Source organism: Jaculus jaculus, chromosome 12 (assembly GCF_020740685.1).
Source record: "Jaculus jaculus isolate mJacJac1 chromosome 12, mJacJac1.mat.Y.cur, whole genome shotgun sequence".
In the NCBI taxonomy this organism is placed as follows: Eukaryota; Metazoa; Chordata; class Mammalia; order Rodentia; family Dipodidae; genus Jaculus; species Jaculus jaculus.
In genome coordinates, this window is record NC_059113.1 from 24,871,192 (window position 1) to 24,898,340 (window position 27,149).

Below are 27,149 nucleotides of genomic sequence, written 5' to 3' on the forward strand. Positions count from 1 at the left end.
AAATAGGGCTGGAGAGATGGCTTAGCAGTTAAGCGCTTGCCTGTGAAGCCTAAGGACCCTGGTTCGAGGCTCGGTTCCCCAGGTCCCACGTTAGCCAGATGCACAAGGGGGCACACGCGTCTGGAGTTCGTTTGTAGAGGCTGGAAGCCCTGGCGCGCCCATTCTCTCTCTCTCCCTCTATCTGTCTTTCTCTCTGTGTCTGTCGCTCTCAAATAAATAAATAAAAAAAATTTAAAAAAAAGACATAAATAAGGAAATAGAAATAATAAAGGAAAACCAGTCAGAAATACTAGCAATGAAGAATACAGTCAGTGAAATGAAAAACTCTGTAGAAAATCTCACCAGTAGAATAGATGAAGGAGAGAACAGAATATCTAAACTAGAAGACCAGGTAGCAGATCTGATACAGTCCAACAGAGAGAAAGACAAACTAATAGGAAAGTATGAATGGGAATTTCAAGATATTCAGGACACTATGAAAAAATCAAACATAAGAATTCAGGGTATAATAGAAGGAGAAGAATTTCACTCCAAAAGGCATCGTAGGCATTTAAAAAAAATAATAATAATAGTAGAAAACTTCCCCAAAATTGGGTGATGCCAATGCAAATACAGGAAACCTTTACAACACCAACCAGACAAAACCTGAAAAGAACCTTCCTTGCCATATTATAATTAAATTACCAAACATACAAACCAAACAAAATATATTGAAAACAGTTAGAAAAATCAAGTCACATACAAAGGCAAGCCAATGAACATCACAGCAGATTACGCGACACAAACTTTAAAAGCCAGAAGGGCTTGGAGTGATATATTCCAAGTTCTGAAAGATAATAGCTGTCAACCAAGGTTACTTTATCCTGCAAAGCTGTCCATTCAAATAGACAGAGAAATAAGGACATTCCATGACAAAAGCAGGCTAAAGGAATATTTGAAGACAAAATCAGCTCTATAGCAAATACTTGATAGGATCCTTTATGCTGAAGAGAAGGAGAAGCACACATATAAGGAACCTGGAAAAAAACAAACCATACTCAAATACTAGTTAATATAAGAAAGCAAAGGTAAAACCGGAAGAACTACAAAACAAGAAAAGTGGCAAAAATAAGTACATACATTTCAATAATAACTCTTAATATCAATGGCCTCAATGCCCCAAACAAAAGACATAGTTTGCAGGCTGGGTTAAAAAGCAGGATCCTTCAACTTGTTGCCTCTAAGAAACTCACCTTTCTACAAAGGATGGTCACTATCTTAGGGTGATAGCTTGGAAAATGGTGTTTCAAATGGGCCTAGAAAACAAGCAGAAGTTGTTATCCTAATTTCTGACAGGGTAGACTTCAGACCAACATTAGTTAGAAAAGATAAGGAAGGTCACTTTATATTGATTAAAGGCACACTCCAACAGGAGCACATTACAGTCCTAAACATTTATACACCTAACATGGGGGCTCCCAACTTCATCAAACATATGCTTTTAGAACTAAGGTCACAGATAACACAAAACACAGTGGTAGTGGGTGACTTCAACACCCCACTCTTATCAATTGACAGGTCATCCTGGCAAAAAAAATAAACAGAGATGCATCTGGATTGAATAAGATTATAGAACAAATGGACCTAACAGTTATATACAGGACATTTCATCCAAATGCTGCAGAATACACATTCTTTTCAGCAGCACAAGGAACATTCTCTAAAATAGGCCATATCTGAGGACACAAAACAAATCTTAATAAATACAGGAAAATTGAAATAATTCCTTGCATTCTATGTGATCACAATGGGGTTAAACTACAAATCAATAGCAAGAAAAGCTGTAGAAAGAATCTATACAATGAGAACTTTAAAACACTCAAGTGAGAAATTGCAGAAGACACTAGAAAGTGGAGAAACATCCCTTGTTCCTGGATTGGAAGAATCAATATTGTGAAAATGGCAATCTTACCCAAAGCAATCTACACATTTAATGCAATCCCTATCAAAATTCCAAAGGCTTTCTTCATGGAAATAGAAAAAACAATCCAAAAATTCATTTGGAATCACAAAAAACCTCGAATATCTAAAATAATACTGAGCAACAAAAAAGAGGCTGGTGGTATCACCATACCTGATTTTAACCTATACTACAGAGCCATAGTAACAAAAACAGCATGGTACTGGCACAAAAACAGACATGTAGATCAGTGGAACAGAATAGAGGACCCAGATGTAAGCCCAAGTAGCTATAGCCACTTGATATTCGATAAAAATGCCAAAAATACTCATTGGAGAAGAGACAGCCTCTTCAGCTAATAGTGTTTTGAAAACTGGATATATATCTGCAGAAGGATGAAAATAGATTCTTCTCTTTCGCCATGCACAAGAATTAAGTCCAAATGGATTAAAGACCTTAACATCAGACCGGAAACTCTGAAACTGCTAAAGGAAAAAGTAGGGGAAACCCTTCAACATATTGGTCTTGGCAAAGACTTTCTGAATACAACCCCAATTTCTCAGGCAATAAAACCACAGATTAACCACTGGGACCTAATGAAATTACAAAGATTTTGCACCGCAAAGGACACTGTGAAAAAAGCAAAGAGGCAACCTACAGAATGGGAAAAAATCTTCGCCAGCTATATATCTGATAAAGGATTAATATCTAGGATATACAAAAAACTCAAAAAGTTAAATAATAAGGAATCAAACAAGCCAATCAAAAAATGGGCTATGGAGCTAAATAGAGAGTTCTCAAAGGAAGAAATACGAATGGCATATAAGCATCTAAAAAAATGTTCTACGTCACTAGTCATCAGGGAAATGCAGATTAAAACTACATTGAGATTCCATCTCACTCCTGTCAGATTGGCCACCATCATGAAAACAAATGATCATAAATGTTGGCGGGGATGTGGAAAAAAAGGAACCCTTCTACACTGCTGGTAGGAATGCAATCTGGTCCAGCCATTGTGGAAAACAGTGTGGAGGTTCCTAAAACAGCTAGAGATTGATCTACCATATGACCCAGCTATAGCACTCCTAGGCATATATCCAAAGGACTCATCTCATTTCCTTAGAAGTACGTGCTCAACCATGTTTATTGCTGCTCAATTTATAATAGCTGGGAAATGGAACCAGCCTAGATGTCCCTCAACAGATGAGTGGATAATGAAGATGTGGCACATTTATACAATGGAGTTCTACTCAGCAGTAAAGAAAAATGAAGTTATGAAATTTGCAGAAAAATGGATGGACCTGGAAAGTACTATACTAAGTGAGGTAACCCAGACCCAGAAAACCAAGCGCCACAGGTTCTTTCTCATATGTGAATCCTAGCTACAGATGACTGGGCTTCTGCGTGAGAATGAAAATACTTAGTAGCAGAGGCCAGTAAGTTAAAAAGGAGACATAGAGGGTAGAGAAAGGAAGGGAGGAGGATACTTAATAGGTTGATATTGTATATATGTAATTACAATGATTGTAATGGGGAGGTAATATGATGGAGAATGGAATCAAATGGGAAAGTGTGGGGGTGGGGAGGGAGGGAATTACCATGGGATATATTTTATAATCATGGAAAATGTTAATAAAAATTTAAAAAGAGAAAAAAAAAAAAAAAGAATAAACTCTCGAGGCCGTGACAAAAAAAAGAAAAAAAAGAAAAAAGAAAAGCTGTAGAGCATACACAAAATCATGGAAACTAAACAATACACTACTAAATGATGAATGCGTCAGTGAAGAAATCAAGAAGGAAATCAAAAAATTCACAGAGTCTAATGATAATGAGAACACAACATTTCAAAACCTTTGGGACACAGTGAAGGCAGCTCTAAGAGGGACTTTTACAGCTTTAAGTGCCTCTATTAAGAAATTAGAAAGGTCACAAGTAAACATCTTAATGCTTCACCTTAAAGCTTTGGAAAAATAATAACAAGGCAAACCAAAAATCAGTAGGAAGGAAGAAATAATAAAGATTAGGGCAGAAATTAATGAAATAAAAACCAAAAAAATGCCGGATGTGGTGGTGCACGCCTTTAATCGCAGCACTCGGGAGGCAGAGATAGGAGGATCACCATGAGTTCAAGGCCACCCTGAGACTCCATAGTGAATTCCAGGTCAGCCTGGGCCAGAATGAGACCCTACCTTGAAAAAACACACACACAAAAAAAAAAAAAAAAAAAGAATCAATGAAACAAAGAGTTAATTCTTTGAAAGGATAAACAAGGTTGATAAACCCTTAGGAAATCTGACCAAAAGAAAGAGAGAAGAGACACAAATTAATAAAATTAAAGATGAAAAAGGCACCATTGCAACAGATACCAGAGAAATTTAAAAAGTCATAGAGACATACTATAAGAACATATACTCCACTAAGTTTGAAAATCTGAAAGAAATGAATGATTTCCTTGATTTATATGACCTACCTAAATTAAATCAAGATGAAATTAACCACTTAAATAGACCTATAATAAGTATGGAGATCTAAGCAGTTATAAAAAAAAAAACAAAAACAAAAAACAACTCCCAAATAAAAAAAGTCCAGGCCCAGATGGATTCACTGGTGAATTTGACCTGACCTTCATGGAAAAACTAGCACCAATGCTTCTTAAACTTTTCTGTAAAATAGTAAAGGAAGGAATTCTACCAAACTCCTTCTACAAAGTCAGCATCACCTTGATACCAAAACCAGACAAAGATAGAACAAAAAAAATAAAATTATAGACCAGTCTCCCTCATGAGCATAGATGCAAAAATTCTGAACAAAATATTAGCAAACAATACAAGAATATATCAGAAAGATCATTCACCCTGACCAGGTAGGCTTTATCCCAGAGATGCAGGGATGGTTCAACATATGAAAATTGATAAATGTAATTCATTATATAAATGGACTGAAGGACAAAAATCACATCATCATCTCATTAGATGCAGAAAAAGCATTTGACAAAATCAAACATCCCTTCATGATAAATGTCCTACAGAGACTAGGAATAGAAGGAACATCTCTCAACATAATAAAGGCTATTTATGTCAAACCTACAGCCAACATACTACTAAATGGAGAAAAACTGGAAGCTTTTCCACTAAAATCAGGAACAAGACAAGGGTGTCCACTGTCACCACTTTTATTTAATATAGTATCAGAAGTCTTAGCCATAGCAATAAGGCAAGAGACGCACATAAAAGGGATACAAATTGGAAAGGAAGAGATCAAGTTATCATTATTTTCAGATGACATAATTCTATACATAAAGGACCCTAAAGACTCTACCAGCAAATAGTTAGAGCTGGTAAACACCTATAGCCATGTAGCAGGATACAAACTAAACAAACAGAAATCAGTAGCCTTTCTATATGTTAACAACAAACACACAGAGGATGAAATCAGAGAATCACTCCCATTCACAATTGCATTAAGAAAAAAAAAAAAGTACCTTGGAATAAACCTAACCAAGAAGTGAAGGATCTTTATAATAAAAACTTTAAAACACTCAAGTGAGAAATTGTAGAAGACACTAGGAAATGGAAAGACATCCCTTGTTCTTAGATTGGAAGAATCAATATTGTGAAAATGGCTAACTTACCAAAAGCAATCTACACATTTAATGCAATCCCCATCAAAATTCCAATGGTATTCTTCACAGAAGTAGAAAAAAAATTCAAAAATTCATTTGGAAGCACAAAAAACCTCAAATATCTAAAACAATTTTGAGCCACAAAAATAAGGCTGGTGGTATCACCATATCTGATTTTAACCTATACTACAGAGGAATAGTAACAAAACAGCATGGTGCTGGCACAAAAACAGACATGTAGATTAATGGAACAGAATAGAGGACCCAGATATAAGTCCAGGTAGCTATAGCCACCTGATCTTTGGCAAAAATGCCAAAAATACTCATTGGAGAAGAGACAGCCTATTCAGCAAATGGTGCTGGGAAAACTGGATATGTATCTGTAGAAGGATGAAAATAGATCTTTATCTTTCTCCATGCATAAGAATTAAGGCCAAATTATCAAAGACCTTAATATCAGACCTGAAACTCTGAAACTGCTAGAGGAAAAAGTAGGGGAAACCCTTCAACATATTGGCATTGGCAAAGACTTTCTGAATATAACCCCAATTGCTCAGGAAATAAAACCACAGATAAACCACTGGGACCTCATGAAATTACAAAGCTTTTATATGGCAAAGGACACTGAATAGAGCAAAGAGGTAACCTACAGAATGGGAGAAAATCTTTGCCAGCTATACATCTGATAGAGGATTCATATCTAAGATATACAAGAACTCAAAGAATTAAGTACTAATTGGCTGGAGGAGTGGCTTAATGGTTAAGACATTTGCCTGCAAAGCCAAAGGATGCAGGTTTGATTCCCCAGGACTCACATTAGCCAGATGCACAAGGGGGTGCACGCATCTGGAGTTTGTTTGCAGTGGCTGGAGGTGCTGGCATGCCCATTCTCTCTCTGTCTCCCTATTTCTCGGTCAAATAAATAAAACATTAAATAATAAGATATCAAACAACCCAATTAAAAAATCTTTGCCAGCTATACATCTGATAGAGGATTCATATCTAAGATATACAAGAACTCAAAGAATTAAGTACTAATTGGCTGGAGAGATGGCTCAGCAGTTAAGGCATTTGCCTGCCAAGCTAAAGGATCCCAGTTTGATTCTCCAGGACCTGTGTAAGCCAGATGCACAAGGGGCACATGCATCTGGAGCTTGTTTGCAGTGGCTGGAGGCCCTGGTGTGCCATTCTCTTTCTCTCTCTCTCCTTTCTCTCTCTCAAATAAATAAATAAAAATATATATTTAAAATGTGGGTTATGGAACTAAATAGAGTTCTCAAAAGAAGAAATACAGATGGCATATAAACATCTAAGAAATGTTCTACAGACCTAGTCATCAGGGAAATGCAGATTATAACTATGTTGAAATTCCATCTCACTCCTGTCAGATTGGCTACCATGGTGAAAACAAGTGACCATAAATACTGGTGAGGATGTGGAAAAAAGTGGAACCCTTCTACACTGTTGGTAGGAATGTAATCTGGTCCAGCCATTGTGGAAATCAGTGTGGAAGTTCCTAATACAGCTAAAAACAGATCTACCATATGACCCAGCTAGAGCACTCCTAGGTGTATATCCTAAGGACTTGTCTCACTATCTTAGAGATACTTGATCAACCATGTTTATTGCCTCTTTATTCACAATAGCTGGGAAATGGAAACAACCTAGATGTCCCTCACTGATGAGTGGATAATGAAGATGTGGCACATTTATACAACGGAGTTCTACTGAGTGCTAAAGAAAAATGAAGTTATGAAATTTTCAGGAAAATGGATGGATCTGGAAAGTATTATACTTAGATAATCCAGGCCCAGAAAGCCAAGTGTCACATGTTCTCTCTCATATGTGGATCCTAGCTACAAGTGATTGGACTTCTGTGTGAGTAGGAATAAAACTCAGTAGCAGAGGCCAGTAAGCTAGAAAGGAGATATAAAAGGAATAGAAAAGAGTGTGTGGGGGGGACTTAATAGGATGGAATTGTATATATGTAAGTAAAAGAATAGATTAATGGGGGTGAAATGGCCTAAGTGAGGTCATGGGAAGAGATTGAGTAAAGGAAAGTTAGAGGGAGTGCTAATCAAAATCTAAGAGTATATAAATAAGTCATATGGAAACTTACTTCTTTTTTGCACAATGGAATACACAGGAGCCATAGATTGTTACTAGAAAATTCCAGTGCCAGGGATGGGATACCTTCCAGTAAGTTGTTGGTCAGGCAGGTCCCTGATTCCCCCAAAACATTACAGGCCATTGCTGAGGCCCTTGGTTTTCCACCAGAAATAGTAAAACCCTATTGCTGAAGACTCCACATACTTGGGCTGCGAGGTCACTGAGAAATTCTGCTGGAGCTGAGCTGAAAACCTCCTCCATGTAGACCAGCTGACAGAAAGCTGCAAAAAGCCATGCTGTATGCAGTTCAATGGGAGAAAGGGAAATCACCAGTGGATATACTCAACAGTGGACACTGCAAGCCTTATATTTGGCCAGCCAGGCCAAATGAGCCATTGGTGCAATAGTGGCATGTCTGTTATGGGGAAAACCAACGGCCCTCTAATTTGACTGGAGGCCCGCTCCATGGGAGTGAATATATCCCTGATACTGAAAACCTACCACAGGGGTAATCATGAGCCCTAGAGGTGTAATGTCTGCTAGTGTCTGTCTAAATGTATATACTATGCTCACCAAACTGCCCAGTAAGCACTTCTCTTGATGTACATACCCATATATTAATGCTGCTCTCACTTTTGGTTAGAGAACCTCTTTTCAGTTGACAGTGACCTTGAGATGACTCAGGCACTGAAATATCTCTATCATACCTTCCAAGGCTTAGGGTCCATTGCGGAAGGGGTGGCAGAAAGAATGTAAGAGCCAAAGGAAGGGTAGGACTCCTTACAACATGCTACTTCAGACACTAAATGACTTGGACATTAATGATCTCACAGTGCCTGACACTACCTACACAAGACCATTATAATAGGAAGAAAAGATCATGGCGGCAAAGTAAAAAGAGACTGATTGGGGGGCGGAGGGTGATATGATGGAGAGTGGAGTTTTAAAGGGTAAAATGGGGGGAGGAAGGGAATTACCATGGGATATTGTTTATAATTATGGAAATTGTCAATAAACATAAACAAGGGGCCCTTGGGAGATTGCTCAGTGGTTAAAGGCACCTGTTTGTAAAGCCTACTGGCCTGGGTTCAGTTCCCCAGCACTCATGTAAAGCTGCTTCCAGCCAGATTCTGTTGCAGCAAATCTGTCTCAAAGAAGGTTGAACACGGACTTCCACATGTGTGCTGTAGCACACAGATAAAAAATTCTTTAAGAAAATTGTGCAACATACTTAAAATGGTAAGCATATAAAGTATCTCAACCCTACTGGTATATGAAGAAAAGGGATGCCATATTCAGATTTTGAGGGACACTCCTGCATTACTAATTAAAAAGCAAAAACACAGCCGGACATGGTGGCAAACGCCTTTAATCCCAACACTTGGGAGGCAGAGGTAGGAGGATCACTGTGAGTTTGAGGCCACCCTGAGACTTCATAGTGAATTCCAGGTCAGTCTGGGCTAGAGCGAGACCCTACCTTGAAACTCCCCCCCCCAAAAAAAAAAGCCAAAACACACTCTATGAGACTAACTTGACATGATTTTTCAAACTATGTCAATGCATATGCTACCTGACAGAGTGGCTCATGCTTACTCCTACCATTTAGGAATCTGAGGTACTGGGATCACTACCAGTTCAAGACTAGCCTGGGCTACAAATTGAGTGAGACCTAGTCTCAAAAACAAAGAAACAAAACCCCGAAAAAGCTGGACATGGTGGCACACGCCTTTAATCCCAGCACTTGAGAGGTAGAGGTAGGAGGAGTGCTGTGAGTTCGAGGCCACCTTGGGACTACATAGTGAGTTTCAGGTCAGCCTGGGCTACAGCAAGACCCTACCTTGAAAAAAAAAAATGCTGGGCATGGTGGCAGATGGCTTTAGTCCCACTACTCAGGAGGCAGAAGTAGGAGGGTCACTGTGAGTTTAAGGCCAGCCTAGAGTATGTTTCAGGTCAGTCTGAGCTAGAGTGAGATCCTACCTCAAAAATTCAGAAGGCTGGAGAGATTGTTGAGCCGCTAAGGTGCTTGCCTGTGAAGCCTAAGAACTTATGTTCAAATCTCCAGGTTCCACATAGCTAGACACAGTGATGTAAGCATACAATGTCACACATATGCACAAGGGGTGCACACATTTGGAGTTCGTTTGCAGCAACTAGAGGCCATGGCATGCCCTTTCTCTCTCTGCTTCTCTCTCAAATAAATAAATAAATAGTTTTAAACAATCAGGGCTTAGCAGTTAAGGCCCTTGTGTACAAAGCCTAGGGACCCAGGTTCGATTCTCCAGGTCCCACATAAGCCAGAGGCACAAGATGGCACATGTGTCTGGAGTTCATTTACGGTGGCTAGAGGCCCTAGTGTGCTCATTCTCTCTCTCTGTCTCCAATAAAAATAAATAACTTTTTTAAAAAATTCAAAAGAGGGCTGGAGAAGATGGCTTAGCAGTTAAGGCATTTGCCTGCAAAACCAAAGGACCCCAGTTCAATTCCCCAGGTCCCACGTAAGCCAGATGCATGAGGGGGTGCGTGCATCTGGAGTTCATTTGCAGTGGCTGGAGGCCCTGGTGTGCCCATTCTCTCTCTCTCAATAAATAAATAAAATATATTTAAAAATAAGTCAAAAGAGCTGGGTGTGGTGGCACATGCTTTTCATCCTAGCACTTGGGAGGCAGAGGCCAAGGCCAGACTCAGACTACATAGTGAATTCCAGGCCAACTTAGGTGACAGTAACCCAGAAGAAAAACTAGAGCTGGGCATGGTGGTGCACACCTCTAATTCCAGCACTTGGAGGGCAGAGGTAAGAGGACCACTGAGTTTGAGGCCACCCTGAGACTACATAGCCCAAGTCAGCCTGGGCTAGAGTGAGACCCTACCTTGAAAAACCAAAGAAGAAAAAATGTATATACCCTTTAACAGTTTTACTTCTAGCAACTTATCCTATATCCTTAACCACATGCAAAATAATATATGTATAAGATTATTATTACAGAATCACTTATAATAGCAAAATATTAAGACTAGTCTAAAGTTTACTAATAGTATTATCAAATAAATGATAGCATTTCCATACACTGTAATCCTGTACAGATGTTTAAGGGTACAGTGTATTATCTACTGACAAGAATTCATCTCCCAGTTACTTCAGTGGGAAAAAAAGCAAAGGACAAGTATGTGTTGTCTACTGTGTAAATTTTTATTTATTTGTTTATTTGAGAGAGAGAAGGAGGCAGAGAAGAGAGAGAGAAAGAAAGAATGGGCATGTCAGAGCCTCTAGTCACTGCAAACACATGCTCCCCTTTGTGCAGCTGGCTTATGTAGATCCTGGAGAGTCAAACTGAGATCCTTTGTAGCCCAGGCTGACCTAGAATTCACTATGGAGTCTCAGGGTAGCCTCAAACTCACAGCGATCCTCCTACCTCTGCCTCCTGAGTGCTGGGATTAAAGGCATGCACCACCATGCCCAGCTTTTTGTAAATTTTTTTTTAAATTGCAGGTATAGTGACACATACCTATAATCTCAGCTCTCAGAAGGCTGAAGCAGAAAGATAACAAATTTGAGGCCAGCCTGAGCTGCATAGCAAAAAGAAAGGTGAAAAGGGGGCTTGGTCAATTTGATGACTAAAAACTGTGACCTCACCTTTACACCACTGTTGAGTTTTGGATTAATGAGGCATTTTTAAAATTTGTATTATTTTGATAGGTTTTCACCACATAATCTATGCTGGCCACAAACTCCACACATCCTGACTCGCCTCCCTGGAAGTGTGTACTGACACACACCACCACACCTAGCTCCCGATTTTCTCTTTCACACTGTCTCCTTTTGGCTGAGAAGCTACCACTAGTTGCTTTGACCTACGGTTAGGTTAAGTTGAAGTGACTTCATTCTAGTGAGGGTCACTGCTAGGTACTTACACTGGGGCTGCTAGATGCCATCAGGCTGGTGTTTTTTGCCTTGTCCTGCCAGGGGTTAAGAGCATGCTGGGTGGGAGCTGCAAGCAAGAGAAGTAGTAGATGACCATAGTCAGTCCCCATTAGAACCTTCTGTGGCTCCACCCTGTTTATTGCCTTCCATTCTCCAGTGGCTGGACCTCCATCTAAAGGAGAATGTCCCTCCTTCTCTTTTGCTCCTGTCACGTACCTTCTACCTGATAGACGTGAAGCCAAAGCCAGTTGAAATACCACCAAGTATAGAGGTAAGTGGGTTGGTAAATTTGCTTAACTGCAGCCCCTCCATAGATGCTGTTTCTTGTTGTGGCTAGAGCAGCCACTACCCAAGGAGTTTGGGGTCAACTGGCCCTACTTAAGTAATGTTGTTCTCCCTAGGCTCCCAAGACAAGCTCGGCTGTGGAATCATCTACTTCCCCTGAGTTCCAAGAGGGCGTGGCGAATTCTGCGCCTCAGCAAACGGGAAAGAAGGTTAGAGTTACTTTCCTTAAGCTGAAAGTAAATGTTCATTTTCTTGTTTCCCTTGAAATGAGGTCTCACTATATATAGGCTGGCCTTAAACGCATGGTCTGCCTCAGTTTCGTACTGGGATTATAGATATGCGGTATTTTTAATTCCCTTAATAAACTGGAATCCATTGTATTCAATACAATAATGTTCTATAGTATCATTTCTCTAAATGGTCTGAACTTAGTGTCAAGTAAGGGATATTTATTGTACTGTTTGATCTGTTTCTAAAAAAAATTTACATTTCAGACTAAGCATGTAGTTCAGTGTTAGAGGACTTGCCTAGCATATGTAAGACCTCTGGGTTCCATCCTCAGTACTGTCCAAATAAACCAATATTAAGTTATATGTACTTCTTCAAATCCTGTGCCAGGAAAAAAGTGGTAGCCCAGCTAGTAACACAACTCTCGGTTCTGATGTTTAAGGAAGAATCTTTTTTTGCTGTTGTTTGTTTTTGAGGTACGGTCTCACTCTAGCTCAGGCTGACCATGGCCTGAATTCACTATGTAGTCTCTGGGTGGCCTCGAACTCACAGTGATCCTTCTGCTTCTGTCTCCTGGGTGGTGGGATTAAAGGCATGCACCACAATGCTTCGCTGGAGGAAGAATTTATACAACTGCCTCCAGTACCTTCAGCACCTGTCTCTAAAGAAGCTATAAGGATCTAAGGAGAAACAACCTCTAGTTGCCTGAAACAACAGCAAGACTGTAGAATCCTAAGTGTTGCAGAAACACCACATAATTCTTGATGACATCCAAACAGGAAGTTGTTGGCTGAACTCCAGTCATCTCATTACCACTATATTTTCACCTCAATTATTCAAAAATGAAAAGTTACAAACCAATGTAATGGTGAACCAGATCTAAATATGTCAAGACTAGAAGCTAATTACAATATAGACAGATCTTTATTTTCTTGTGTGCCAAATGGAAATAGTTCCCATATGGTGTGTATTTTACACAGGCCTCTGATGTTTTGAAGTGCTAGCACGAAAGCAATTAAAATTTTAGGAGAAATGCATGGAAATAAAAAATCCTTATGTGCCCACTCTTCCCGTTTGGGTGGAGGACAGGAAGCATTTCACAAGTCGTAGAGCGGACACAGAGATGAGCTGGGACGTACTCATGGGAGGGTATCTGAGTATGGGACAGAGATGAGCACCTCAAATGACCTGAAGGCCCATGGTAACCTTGTTTATGTATCTTTAAGTTTATTACCAAGGTAGTAGGTAGATTTGGTTTTGTGGCCATTTTATTTTTTGAGGTAGGATTTAATTTTGTAGCCTAGGCTTGCCTGGGTCTTGTGGTAATCCTCCTGCTTCAACCCCAACATGTGGGATTACAGATGTGAGCCATCCCTCCCCCCCCTTTGAGGTAAAAGAGGGAAACAAGGGACACCTGACAAACAGGGCATTGCTCACAACCAGCTTGGTAAGTCTCATCTCTCCAGGCCAATTCCTGAAGTCCTGTCTTATGACTCTCCAGGCCAAGTCACCGAAGACCTCACAGAACAGCAAGGCTAATTCGAAAGGAGCTTAAGAACTGCCTGAGGATGGAGCTTGCTTTCTCTAGCCACTGGCCCTTGGCAGTGCGTCCATGAAGGATCTCCAGCTAAGACTCTGTGTTCGGTTTGAGGTAGAGGGCCAGCCATTCAGTCTTTGGGAGGTGATGCCGGCAGTGACACCAAGCTCAGACCACTCAGAGACATGGAACTGCTTCTACTAAGTCTGTACATTGTGTCATCCTACTAAACTGTGTGAAGCCCATCCCCATGTCTTTGAACTTGCTGTCTTTGTGCCTCCCTCAGTCCTGGGCCTTGCGTGCTAGGTTAATGCTCTAGTATTGTGCTGGGTTGTCACTTTTTAGCTTGGCCACGTGATCAGTTTTTTCAGAGTGATACCCCAAGTAGGAATAGTACCCTAAGTCCATACCCTGTGAAACAGGATGTCCTTTCCAGTAAGACCTTCTTAGAAGAAAAACTGATTAGCAATGCAAAGACTCTGCTGCTGCTTTGCTTTTCACAGACATCCCTTTGGAGGGCCCCTATGGCTGTAGGAAACTGGGAGGTGGTCACTCTTCTAACACATATGGCTCTGATTAGTCACCATTTTGCTGGAAACACAATTAAGGGTTGAAGGCTTAGCCATTTGAGCTGGGTGTTTTTCTGGTTAGTCTGTCATTGTTAAACAGAGGTTACAAATACTACATTCAGATGTTAATGTTCAGTGTTTTCAATGGCAAAATAGCTGACCAAGAGCCAAGGGTTTTCTTCCTTTGGTGTTGGGGAGAGGTAAGATGGGTCAAGGCATTTCAGCCTACCTACAGTGAAGTGAACCTGTGATGGGCGTGAACTCAGATCCGCCCTGTGTGGAATCACCTTCCCAGCAGCAACATGCACCTTAACCTCCTCCAGCTTCACTGAGAGCCCCTGCCCTGCTGCAAGTAACTCCAGTCTTCGGAGGCTGCTGGATCTCTACCATATAAACATATCATGCTATTGCCATTAGTCTAGCCAGGTGGTTCACAATAAAACTTCCTATTTTTAAAATGATGGGTATTGGCCGGGTATGGTGGAACACGCCTTTAATTCCAGCACTCAGGAGGCCGAGGTAGGAGGATCGCCGTGAGTTCAAGGCTACCCTGAGACTACACCAGGTCAGTTTGAGCTAGTGAGACCCTACCTTGAAAACCCAAATAGATAAATAAATAAAATGATGGGTATTTATTTTACTTAGTGCGTATTTCAGACACTAAAATATGGGGAAGGGTTCAATTTCAGCTTGATTAATGTGCTATTTGGGCTCTCATACCATTCTTTCTGACTTTCCCTACAGTTTAGGTCTAAGATCCTTTTGGCAACTGGCCTTCATCTGGTTTTTACTTATTGAGATGGTCTCAAATAGCCCAAGCTAGCCTTCAGCTCACTATGTGGCCTCATCTATTTTTACTGACATCTTCACCGAGAAGATACTTGGGACATCTCTCTTCCCATCCTTACAGAAGGCATGAGTATTGTTTTGAGGTAGGGTCTCACTCAAGCCCAGGTTGACCTGGAATTCACTTTGTAGTCTCAGACTGGTCTCAAACTCACAATGATCCTCCTACCTGCACCACCTGAGTGCTAGGATTAAAGGTGTGTGCACCATGCCTGGCAGAGAGGGTACACCAGGGTCTCTAGCCCCTGCAAACAAACTCCAGTTGCATGTGCCACTCTGTGCATCTGGCTTTACATGGATTCTGGGGAACTGAACTCAGGTTGTTAGGCTTTGCAGCCGAGCACCTTAGCTGCTGGGCCATCTTGGCAGTCTAAGTATTGTTTTTTCAGAACTTGGGGTGCTCGGCTGTTGTGTTCCATGACTGTTAAACCTAGCCCCATGCTGAAACCTTGCTGGTGGTGCTCTGGCTGGTGATTAGCAACTGTCTGCAGATTCTCTGTGATCCCAGTGCAGAGCTGTGGAGGGAGATCCACAAATGTGCTTCAGCTATGGATGCTGTGAGAGTCCAGAAGTGGGAATCTGCCCAAGTCCTTCTTAAGTTCCGAGTTCTTGCTGGTCCTTCCTGGTGGAAGGCTATGCCAGGTTGCTTCAGAGGTCCCTCCTTTCACTGCTCTCCCTGCGCATGCAGGTGCCTTAGCTGTGCACACTATCACTCTTATCAGGTGCCATCTTAGGTCTTCTCTAACACCCACCTTTGGTGATGTTAGACATGGCCCACCCCACACCTCACAGAATTCTACAGTAGTGACACCTAACAGTTATGGCTGGGTGCTTGTGCTATGACTGATTCTTTTGTATGTATGGGATAGTGCCCCATATACTCGCCTGCCAGGCCAGGCAGGGTTGGGGGGCTCTCCTACAGTGGCTGGAGCTGAACTTGGGGTGTCCTACTCCACTGCTCTTCTGCCCCATCTTGTTTTTGAGCCCCAGTCTCTACTGATTCTAGAGCTTGTGGGACTTTGCCAGTTTTGGGGTCTTTGCTCCTCTGTGGTACTGGGGTTATAAGTGAGCGTGCTGTGTCCAGCTGTTTACATGGGATCTGGAGGTTCAAACTAGGGCAGCCTCAGGCCCCCACATTCTTACACAGGAAGTGTACTCAACTGCTGAGCCATCTCTCCAGCCTGCCATGTCTAAGTCTATACCCTAATTATTACAAGTCATACTGGTGACATCTACTCATTATTTTGGAATGCTAAACCCAAGCCCAAGGCTTGTACTCACTTCCAGTACATGCTTATGGGTAAGGTCAGAATGTTTCTTGGACCAGACTACACACTGACGTTAAGGAGGACTTTAGCATGCTGGCTCCACCCAGTGGCAGCTAATGAACACAGACTTCGTACCATTTAAGACAGATTTCTTTCTTCATCTACGTTCAATCTTACTTACCTAAGATCAATATTTTACATTAGCAGAGCCATAGGACAGATGATCTCCAGCCTATGGCAATTAGGAAACGTAGAAACGCAGTATCGATTAATCTGGTACCCACATCCGTATCTTTTAACCTCCAGGAAATCAAACACATCCAGTGCTTTGACAGCACAACTTCATTAGATAAGCTAGATTCGTTTTCCCAAGAGACTCGATCTGGTCACCTAAGTAAAACAGCCACCTCATTTTCTTTCAGACCAGTTTCTCTATCTTTTATTTGATGGGAAGTATGTGGGTGATTTGTGTAGTTACATTAAGGACGTCACTGCTGATAGTGCTCAATGCTTCTTGTACATCTTTCCTGAAGGCATAAAGCCTTTAAGATTCTGTTCACACAACACTGAATCAAAGTAGAGCTGAGATGGCACTTACCACCATTTTACAAGTAAAAGTGATATGGTTTCCAAGGAAATGATTTAAAAGCTAAAATTTGTTTCCTGGCTGGATAACGAAAGTATCCCTTACTGAAGCACAAACACAATTCGTAATACGCTGACAGGTGCGTGTTTACAGAGGAAGTAATGCTAAGAGTTTTACAACGGTGGCCAACACTGCAGCTGCCCCCCACCCAATACCCAGCTCAGAAAAGAAACTTAAAGCAGCAATCCTATTTTTCCCATAGAATAAAAGCATCATATTAGACTCTTGTATTCAGCAGTAACCCAGAAAAAAGCAAGCATTAAGAACAGAGGCTGAAGGCACTGGTTTGAACAGGTGAGGACTGTGGCATAAGCAGGTGGCAGACGTTTTCAAGCAGACAAAACCCAGACAGAACTTTTCTCCCTTTCTCAAGGGATGGGTGCAGTTTGTACTGATCCTGGATCTCTATGATAGACCCAACAAACAGTCTGGCCACATGGATAACAGGAAGGGCTGTATGGGGGAATAGAGTGAACAGAGTAGGTTGGAAAGGCAAGCAAGGGACTGAAGAAGAACTAGCCTTAGATGACAAGTTTTCCCTCACAGGTACCCTACACATGTATGGGTTCTGGGTTTTAGTTTTTTTAAAAAAAAACTTTAAAAAATATTTTTATTATTTATTTATGAGCAGGAAAGGGGGGGTGATAATGAGCACGCCAGGGCCTCTAGCAAATGAACTCCAGATGCATGTGCCACCTTGTGCATCTGGCTTATGGGTAATGGAGAATTTAACCTTTGCAAATGAGCGCCCTAACCACTAAGCCATCTCTCCAGCCACCCTTTAATTTTATTTCTATCTATTTATTTGAGAGATTGAGAATATGAATGTTCCAGGGCCTCTAGCTGCCATAATGAACTCCAGATGTATGCACCACCTTGTTCATCTGGCTTATGTGGGTCCTGGGGAATTGAACCTGGGTCCTTTGGCTTTGTAGGCAAGTGTCTTAACCACTAAGCCATCTCTCCAGCCCCTGGGTATGAGTTTCTACAGACCCTTAGCTTTCCTCTTGGTGTCTCTTTGCTCTACCCCTCGCTACTCCAGCCACCATGCCCCTGTTTCCTCTGAAAACAATGTGATTGCAGGCTGCTGTGGTCTTGTCTTTTTGCCAGGACCTCTGGGACATGGGCAGGAGGGTTCTCTACCCTAGATGCCCACATCTTCCGCATAAGAGGTAGGAGAATTGTCCAGGAGGCCTGGATGAACAACCTAGGGGAAAAAGGTCATAAGGAGATGCGGTGAGCATGGGTAACCCTGGGACTGGCAGCTCATGACCCCTTAGTCTCCCTCCTCTGCATTAGATATCCACTCCTTTTCACACACTCGGTATAAAAATGAAGCAGCAGCAATTTTTATTGAGGGACCTAAACTGAAAATAGGTTTAGAACATAATTTAAAAAAATAAAACAGCAAAAGTAGCAAAAAAATATATGACCTTTTAAAAAACATTTTCTTTTTTTTCTTTTTTCTTTTACTTTTTTTTTTTTTTAAATATATAGCAACTGATGCTTCCCAGCCACCAGGAGCATCTTACCCAACGGGTATATCTCTGGTAACGACCCTTTTAAAAAGACATGTAAATATATACTCAGATTTATACACTTTGTGTTTTCTTCATTGCTATGTACAAAGCCCCAGTTTAAGGCTGGGCCCCAGGGCCATTTCATCGCACCCAGTCTTTGCCTCACCATCCTCCGGTACCAGGTATTTGGTCAGCAAAGCAAATTATTATTGGAATTAAGAAGCCACTGGCACCATCCATCTGGAGCAGAGGTTGTCTTCAGTTGAGGCCTGAGCAATGACTTTCCTGCTGCAGTAGCCCAAGGAGATGGCAGCTGGCCAGCGGAACACCAGGAGCTGACGGACCAGGGTAAAACCTCCACCAAGAACACTCAGGTAAGCTCTTGCTTACAAGCCTGCCTGTCCCGCTCCCCAGACCTCAAGGCAGCTCCAGGCAGCAGAGCAGGCTCTTGGTCCAACACCGGGAAGGGAACGAAGCGGCCACCAGCAAGCACCTGCCTAGGCTCCTCTCACACGGGTTGAGGAGAGGAGGAGGCCGGGGCGCACAGGAAACTCCAGGTAGACACTGGCTCCTGCCAGCAGGAAAAGATAAAGGCTATGAGTCCAAAGGGAGCTATGGGTGAGGGGCGCAGGTGATAACGTAACGGGGAAGGCTGGGAGGAGGGCAGTCAGCGTCGCTTGAGTCCACCATTGGCAAGCTGGATGGGTTGTCGGGGAAGACAGGGCTCCTCAGGCAGTGGCTCATGAGAGAAGACAGAGTCCTCCCCCGAGGAACATGTTGAGCTTCGGGTGTCAGGAAAGCTGGGGGAATATTGATCCAGGGGCATTGACAGGTCCAGATATTCCTATGACAAGAGAGGAGACATGGTGCACAACCCTTCCTGCAACAAGCAGTGTCTTTATATGTGCCCACATGATAATGGTCTGAGGTCCAGCTCAGGGGCAGCCCTACCTGGTTGGAGGTCAAGGCCACAATGCGGTCCAGGTCTTCTACCAGCTGCTTGAAGGTAGGCCTCTGAGAGGGCACTGCATGCCAGCAGTCCCTCATCATCATGTACCTGTGGCAGAATGGTCAACTCAGGAAGGAGGACAGAAACAGAGTTGGGCCCAAGGTGGAAGGCCAAGAAAGCCACTTCCTCTAGACAACAGCTCTCCACCTCTACCCATCACACCCATCTTTTCCCCAGGCCTGGCTCAGAACCTGAGGAACCCTCTCAGGCTTACAGTTCATTGGTACAGTTACTGGGCTTGTCCATTCGATGACCCTCCTTCAGCAACTTGAAAAGCTCCTCCACAGGCACACCAGGGTATGGAGAACCACCCAGTGTGAAGATTTCCCACAGGAGCACCCCAAACGACCACCTGTGGATAAGGATACAGCTAGGCCATACTGGGGTTTCATGGGCAGGGACCCACCCCCTGAACTTCTCTTGCCCCAACATAGCCCTTAGCTCCAAGGGAGGTACCAGAAGACAAGGCACAGAAGGCTGAATACTTTGTTCCAAGTGGAATAAAGAGAAGAGATAAGACAGAACTTGATTTCTCTTTCCGAGATGGAAGGAGACTCATCAGTCCAGGGACACAAGACTCTGCCAGAAATTTTCTGCCCTGTCTATCAAAACTTACACATCACTCTGGTGGGTGTAGATCCGGTCAAATAATGCCTCAGGTGCCATCCACTTTACGGGCAGCCGGCCCTATAAGCAGCACAGGGAGATAGAAGGCGGATTAGGGAAGTGAGGGGACAGCCAGTTGGGTGGGACCTGGGGTATTGGATGTGCATGCACCACTTTTAGCCCATCCTACCACCTCACTTTTTTTCAAGGAACAAAACCCAGCACACTACAGCAGACAGTGAAGGGAGCAAACTCCTGGTGGAGCAGCTCCCAGGGCAGACTGTGCCCAACAAGGTACTTACATTGGTGGTCTTTTTATAGTAGTCAATGTGGTGAATGTCCCGAGCAAGGCCAAAGTCTGCAATCTTCATCACATTGTCCTCTGTCACCAGGACATTCCTGGCAGCCAGGTCTCGGTGTATGCACTGCAGAGAAGGGAGGGAGGTGAGGGGCAATAATTCCGCCACTCAGCTGCCTAAATCCCTTTCCTTCCTTGTTTTTTTTTTTTTTTTTTGGGGGGGGGGGTGTGGTGGTGGGAGGGGATTTGTCAAGGCAGGGCCACCCTCTAGCACAGACTGACCTGCAATTCACAATGTAGTCTCAGGCTGGCCTTGACTTTTATAATGATCCTCCTACCTCAGCTCTGGAGCTCTGGAGTGTTGGGATTAAAGGTGTGTACCACTACGACTGGCTAAATTTCTTTCCTTTTTCTTCTTTTTTTTTGTATTTCTAGGGTTTCACTGTAGTTCAGGCTGACCTGAAATTTACTATGTAATCTCAGGGTGGCCTTGAACTCATGGCGATCCTCCTACCTCTGCCTCCCAAGTGCTGGGATTAAAGGTGTGTGCTACCACGCCAGGCTTCTTCTTTTTAAAAATATTTTATTTATTTATTTGTTTGTTTGAGAAGGAGAAAGAGGCAGAGAGAGAGAGAGAGAGAGAGAGAGAGAGAGAGAGGGGGAGGGAGGGAGGGGGGGAGAGAGAAAGGGAGGGAGAATAGGTGTGCCAGGGCCTCCACCACTACAAATGAACTCCAGATGTGTGCGCCCCCTTGTGCATCTGGCTTACGTGGGTCATGGAGAATTGAACTGGGATCCTTTGGCTTTGCAGGCAAGCACCTTAACCGCTAAGCCATCTCTCCAGCCCTAAATCTCTTTTCTTTATCAGGCCCATCACTTTACTTCACTAGTCTTCTGCCCCTATACCACGGTACCCTTTGAACATGTTTCCTTGATCCTCCAAATCTTTTTTTTTTCTCTCATCCAAATACCTGTAGCTCTAGGCTTCTCTGATCACTTTAGCAAGCCCTCCTTCAAGTCTTCTTTCTTAGTATTAATTTAGAGCTTTATATTTGTATCCCAAAAGACAAATGCTCAGTCTGTGTGGGCATGTATGCCAAGTCCTGTCCTACAGGCAGAGCATGTCTGAACCGGGTTAGAGTCCAAAGGCACTATACCATGTACCGAGCTCCGAAACTGCTGGGCACTCTCACAGACAAAATGTCGTCTTATTTCCATAACAATTCTACAACATAGGGAATTAAGGCTGAATGTAGTGGCACATGTAGGAGGAGTTTAAGGCTAGTCTGAGCTTCACAATGAATTTGAAGTGAGCCTTCTTTACAAAATGAGATGCTATCCCAGAAAGATAGAAAAAAAGTCAAAACAGCTGCCCGAGGCTTTGCAGAAAGTGGCAGCATACAGATTTACAAGGCAGCTGAGCCACGGAGCCACATCCACAGCCCATCCAGATTGGAACCTCATTCACTCTGCTCACAAGGGCTCTCTCTCCCTGCTTAGGCTTGAGCATGAGGGATCAGAGCTCAACATATCCACATCTCTAAAATGATTAAAGTCATAATCTGGAGCCAAGTGTGGTGGTGCCCAAATACCACGTCAGCACTTGGGAGACTGAGGCAGGACCAAGAAGTTGAGCTGGGTGTGGGAGCAAATGCTTTTAATCCCAGCAGTTGGGAGGCAGAGGTAGGAGGATCACTGTGAGTTCAAAGCCATCCTAAGACTACATAGTGAATTCCAGGTCAGCCTGGGCTAGAGCGAAACCCTACCTTGAAAAACCAAAATTTAAAAAAGGACCAAGAGTTTGAGGCCAGCCTGCACTACACAATGAGACCCTGTCTCAAAAAATAGCTAGGCTTGATGGCCTTGCCTTTAACCTTTCCCAGCATTTGGGAGGCAGAGGTAAGAGGATAGCCATGAGTCTGCAGCCAGCCTGACACTACATAGTGAATTCAAGGCCAGCTTGGGCTAGAGGGAGACCCTACCTCAAAAAACCAAAAACAGAGGGTTGGAAAGATGGTTTAATGGTTAAGGCACTTGCTGGCAAAGCCAAAGGACCCAGGTTTGAGTCCCCAGTACCCACATAAAGCCAGCTGCACAATGTGGCACAAGCACCTGGAGTTCATGTGCAGTGGCTAGAGCCCCTGGTGGGCCCACTCTCTCCCCGCCCCCATCAAATTAATAAATAACATATGTTTTTTTAAGGAAAAAACAAAACATCAAGGAGCTGGAGAAAAGGCTTAGCAGTTAAGGCGCCTGCCTACAAAGCCAAAGTACCCATGTAAGCCAGATGCACAAGGTGGTTCATGTTGTTTGCAATGGCTGGAGGCCCTGGTGCACCCATTCATTCTCTCTCTCAAATAAATAAATGAAAATAAAATATTAAAAATAAAACAAAAAACAACCAAAACCAGTTCTAAGCTGGAGTATAAAGAAATCGTGGCTTGGCTTGACCCTGCCTTCCTAGGGGGCTGGCCGGGGGAGGGGGAGGCTTCAGGCTGCATACCTTCTTAGAGGCGAGATACTCCATGCCCCGGGCCACCTGATAGGCACAGGATACCAGGTCCTTGGAGGACAGTTGCTCCTCGGGATTGTGGGTGGGGTTGTAGCAGTATTCCAGCCCCGGGGGCCTGCGGGCCTGCAGATACTCACGCAGGTTGCCCTTGGAGGCGTACTCCACGATGACATACAGAGGCCCTGAGAGCACAAGGGTAAAGATCAGACAGGCGGCGGGTCAGCCAGTGCCATGGCACTGGAAGGAGACCCTCCTGACTCTGCGTCCCATCTGTGTCCCTTTCTGAAGGTAACCTCCCTTCTACTTCCTTTGGAGGGGAACAGGGATGACATTCTACTACACAAAGAAAGAAACAATTCTTCTCATTGTAGTCCTGAAAGTTTTCAACTGAAGTTGACATTAAGAGCCTTGATGTAGACCCCTAGTGGCATCCCTCTTCATGTGAAGTATTCTCAGATGAATGCCAGTAAGGCCAGCACATGTCCTGAAAATACTTCCATCCCCTGCTAAGCTGACTTCTCAGTGGAAGCCCAGGGCCCAGGAGTACCTACCATCCTGTGTGCAGGCCCCCAACAGGTTGATAATGTTCTTGTGCTTTCCAATCATCTTCATCATCTCCATCTCTGATATCAGGTCTGACAGGTCCTTTTCTGTTGCATCCGCTTCACACACAAACCAGAGTGGGATGAAATTCTTCAAGTGTGCACCTCACAAGCCCCAGGACTTGCCTCTCAACTCCCCACTTCCCACCCAACTTTATTTTCTCTTCACACTTCTGGGAGCCATTTCTATAACATGTGGCTGGGCTAGGAAAATGCTGAAAAAAATCAGCACCTGAACACAGCCCAGGTTGGCAAGAAGATTGTAGCATCAGGTTGTACTATGGCACCTCCACTCCCAGGTAATCCCCATAAGCAGTACAGGAAAGCAACAGAGAAGGTATTGTACTTGGCTCAGGCCCACAGCTTGCTTAGAAAAGGGAGGAATTGTTCTGGCAAGGTAGAAATGTCACTTACACTTCAACATCTTCACAGCCACTTTGGTTACACGGTTAGGTTTGTCCTTGTCCAGCCCGATGGCCTCGGCCAGCACCACCTGCCCAAAGCAGCCCTCTCCTAGGGGTTTGCCTAAGACCAGTCTTTTGGGGAAACAAAGAACAGTGATAGTTGGGGCTGGTAAAGGTCAAATCTTTATAGGACAGCCTATCTCCACCTCTCCATATTTTATCCAGCCAAGACCAGAGAGTGGCAGGAGTGTTTCTGGAGGCATCACATGCACCTTCACTACCTAGAAGGCCTCAGTGCGCAAATCTTCCACCACTGGAATAAGCAAGGGGATCTTTAGACAGTAGAGTTGAGGGTGGGCGTGGTGGTACACAACTTTAATCCCAGTACTCGGGAGGCAGAGATAGAAGGATGACGGTGAGTTCAAAGGCTACCCGAGACTACATAGTGAATTCCACACCAGTCTGGCCTAGAGCGAGACCCTAACCTTGAAAAACAAAAACAAAAACAAAAACAGAAAGAAAAAGAGAAAAGAAAGTACAGTTGAAGTAGTACCTATCTCGGGGCAGCTCCCATCGGGGATCTTCAGGAAGCTCATATTCAGAGACCCCAGCTAGCATGGGGGTCCCACTGGAGGAGAGGCGTGAGGGCCGAACCAGAAGAACCCCAGAGTTCATGGATGCACTGGAGTCAGCTGACACCTACAGAAAGAGTGGGGTTACCCATCTAGCAAAGAGAGGAAGGCAGCAGCAGACTCATCCAAATCCTCAGCGGGACTTTTCAACACAGCTCTGGTTTGCTTTAGTCCCCAGCAGGGTAGTGAAAAGCCCACATGAGGTCAGAAAACCCAATTTGTAGGACTGAGTGATTTCCCCATCAAGTAGCCTTTCTTTCTGGACTTCTTTTTACTCTCAGCAATTCAACAGCAGAACAAAGGTACCCCTCCCTTACTACAATAACACTATTCTATTTTTTAAAATATTTATTAGAGATAGAGAGAATGGGCATACCAGGGCCTCTAGCCACTGCAAACAAACTCCAGATGCATGTGCCATCTTGTGCACCTGGCTTACATGGGTACTGGGGAATCAAACCAGGGCCCTTAGACTTTGCAGACAAGCACCTTAACCACTAAGTCATCTCTCCAGGCCATTAACTATATTCTTATCCAATGACTTTATAAAAGTCCTGCTTCCAGTAATGGATTCCCACCCTCTAAGGCACCTTCTTGGTCAGCAGTGTTCACACATCTGTACCTTCTGGTACAGATGGTCCCTTCTCTTAACATGTGCCAAGTGAGAGAAAGGGGCCCTTGCAGTTCAGGTTGTTATTCCACTGTGCCTGGCCCAGACATCAGAGAGCAAAGGCCAAAATGGTAGGAAGGTGGGGCACAATGGGGCGGGGAGAATGGGAGAGAAGGTTGTGGCGAGTGTTCGAACCCCCTATCTACTTTCTGTTACCTGTCTGCGCAGAGGGATGCTTTTGGCCAGCTTGTGCACGGCCATTTGGCTATGGAAGTCACTCTTCTTAGTGCCACTCTTCATTTTGTAGATGATGACAGAGCCCACCATGCAGGAGATGAGGAAGGCCCCAGTGCAGTAGATGATGATCTCTAGGTAGAGGGGCGAGGTCATCACTGCTGGTCTGTCTTCCAGAGCTGAGTTAGCATGGACAGAGTGTAAGTGGGCTCCAAGGGCCCCACCCACAAGGGGGCATATCTGTGAGAAAAATCTAGTCCCCACACCACTCCCCTGGGAACCTGTAGGAAGGAGAATTCAACCAGATCCCAGCTGGATTTGGAATTCTGGCATTGAAAGGACCAGGCATCCTGAGACCTCTGACATGTCCTTAAGCTGACTCAAAGCCCAGAGCAGGATTGACTAGAGCAGTCTATCTTGCTATACAGGTCCCACTCTCATTCCAGTCTCAGGGACTCTGGTGGCCGACCTGCCTCTGTCAGTGTCCTTGTGGAACAGGGTCCTTCTCTAGACTCAGTGCTGGGTATACACTTATCACACAGGGGCAGATTGTTACCAAGTCCTTGTCCCCAAGGTGCCAGGAGGTCCTTGTGGATGGGACCAGTCCTTTGTTTCTGCATTCTGCAGCACCTGATACAGGGTGGTGAGGACCAGCAAAGGGCTGCGGGAGCCATCCTGTGTCCTGACTAAGCACCTGTCACCACTGTGGGGCCAGACAGCTAAACATTCATACCTGGTCTAACCAAAGGCAATACAAATTTAATTTTCAAACATGTTTCTAGATGAAAAAACTTTTTTTTTTTTTTTGCAATTTTAAAGAATTTTATTCACAGGTCCTGTAGGACTTAAAAACATAAGGCAATGGGAGGTGGAGGGAATTATTTTATTCTCTTCTTTTCCCTCTAGAATTCACACCCATTCCCACAGAAGCCATGACAGCTGGTCTACCTTTCCCTTCAGCACAAGCCTTAGAACCATCCTCACAAAGCATCCCTTGCCCTGTATGTGAACAACCAGCCCTCCCTCCACAGTCGTCCCCTTTAAAACACCCCAGCCAGCCACAGGGAAGGAGGTACCCTGGAAACTCTCTCAGCCTGACAAGGAGACGGCAGAGCTGATGACAGGGAAGAAGTGTTCTGTTTTTCCTTTCCCTGATGTCAGGAAATGAAGACAACGCACAGACTGGGAGCACAGACTGGACAGAGACAGGGACAATGATAGAAACAGAACGCTTCTCTGCCACTAGCAGAGCGTGAGACACTGTTGGACAAGCAACATGGCAGAGGAGAGGAAGGAATGCAGAGTCAGCATCCACAGGACAGAGAAGCTCCCAGGCCCATGCAGACACGTGGGGATACAAGTGCAACCACACTGGCCCAACCAGCCCACCACCGGCAGGTTCCTTCCTTCCTGGCTCATGCATAGAACTTCCTTCTTGGGATAAGAAAACAGGAGGGGGCTGGGGAGATGGCTTACTGGTTAAGGTGCTTGCCTGCAAAGCCAAAGGACCCAGGTTTGATTTCCCAGGACCCATGTAAGCCAGATGCACAAGGGGCACACTCATCTGGAGTTCATTTGCGGCAGCTGGAGGCCTTGGCATGCCCCTTCTCTCTCTTCGCCCCTCTGCCTCTCTGCATATTTTTCTCGCTCTCAAATAAATAAAGAAAACGGGAAGGATGAGAGCAGCCAGGGAGATTGACTGGGCACCATCATGCCTCCTGTGCTGCCAAAACAGGCCTCACTCAAGGTATGAC

General features: G+C 43.9%; 2 protein-coding genes across 11 annotated transcripts in view; one reads left to right on the forward strand and one right to left on the reverse strand.

The window, feature by feature from the left end:
- The window catches only part of Letm2 (leucine zipper and EF-hand containing transmembrane protein 2), a 39,162-nt gene extending 25,272 nt beyond the window's left edge, over positions 1 to 13,890 (forward strand). For both annotated transcript variants that reach the window (XM_045131209.1, XM_045131210.1), the window contains exons 8-10: positions 11,747 to 11,860; positions 11,991 to 12,083; positions 13,604 to 13,890. In XM_045131209.1, coding sequence (XP_044987144.1) covers positions 11,747 to 11,860; positions 11,991 to 12,083; positions 13,604 to 13,657 — 261 coding nt within the window. In that variant the 3' untranslated portion in view covers positions 13,658 to 13,890. The remainder of the gene's footprint in view (positions 1 to 11,746; positions 11,861 to 11,990; positions 12,084 to 13,603) is intronic.
- A 4,405-nt stretch (positions 13,891 to 18,295) lies between these two features.
- Positions 18,296 to 27,149, reverse strand: part of Fgfr1 (fibroblast growth factor receptor 1) — a 67,379-nt gene continuing 58,525 nt past the window's right edge. For 6 of the 9 annotated variants that reach the window (XM_045131203.1, XM_045131199.1, XM_045131206.1 and 3 more), the window contains 10 exons: positions 25,372 to 25,574; positions 24,473 to 24,618; positions 23,930 to 24,051; positions 23,465 to 23,575; positions 22,905 to 23,095; positions 20,406 to 20,528; positions 20,114 to 20,184; positions 19,712 to 19,849; positions 19,440 to 19,545; positions 18,296 to 19,332 (listed from right to left, as the gene is read on the reverse strand). In XM_045131203.1, the coding sequence (XP_044987138.1) occupies positions 19,156 to 19,332; positions 19,440 to 19,545; positions 19,712 to 19,849; positions 20,114 to 20,184; positions 20,406 to 20,528; positions 22,905 to 23,095; positions 23,465 to 23,575; positions 23,930 to 24,051; positions 24,473 to 24,618; positions 25,372 to 25,574 (1,388 nt within the window). In that variant the 3' untranslated portion in view covers positions 18,296 to 19,155. The remainder of the gene's footprint in view (positions 19,333 to 19,439; positions 19,546 to 19,711; positions 19,850 to 20,113; positions 20,185 to 20,405; positions 20,529 to 22,904; positions 23,096 to 23,464; positions 23,576 to 23,929; positions 24,052 to 24,472; positions 24,619 to 25,371; positions 25,575 to 27,149) is intronic. The other 3 variants (XM_045131204.1, XM_045131207.1, XM_045131202.1) reach the window with 1 other exon arrangement.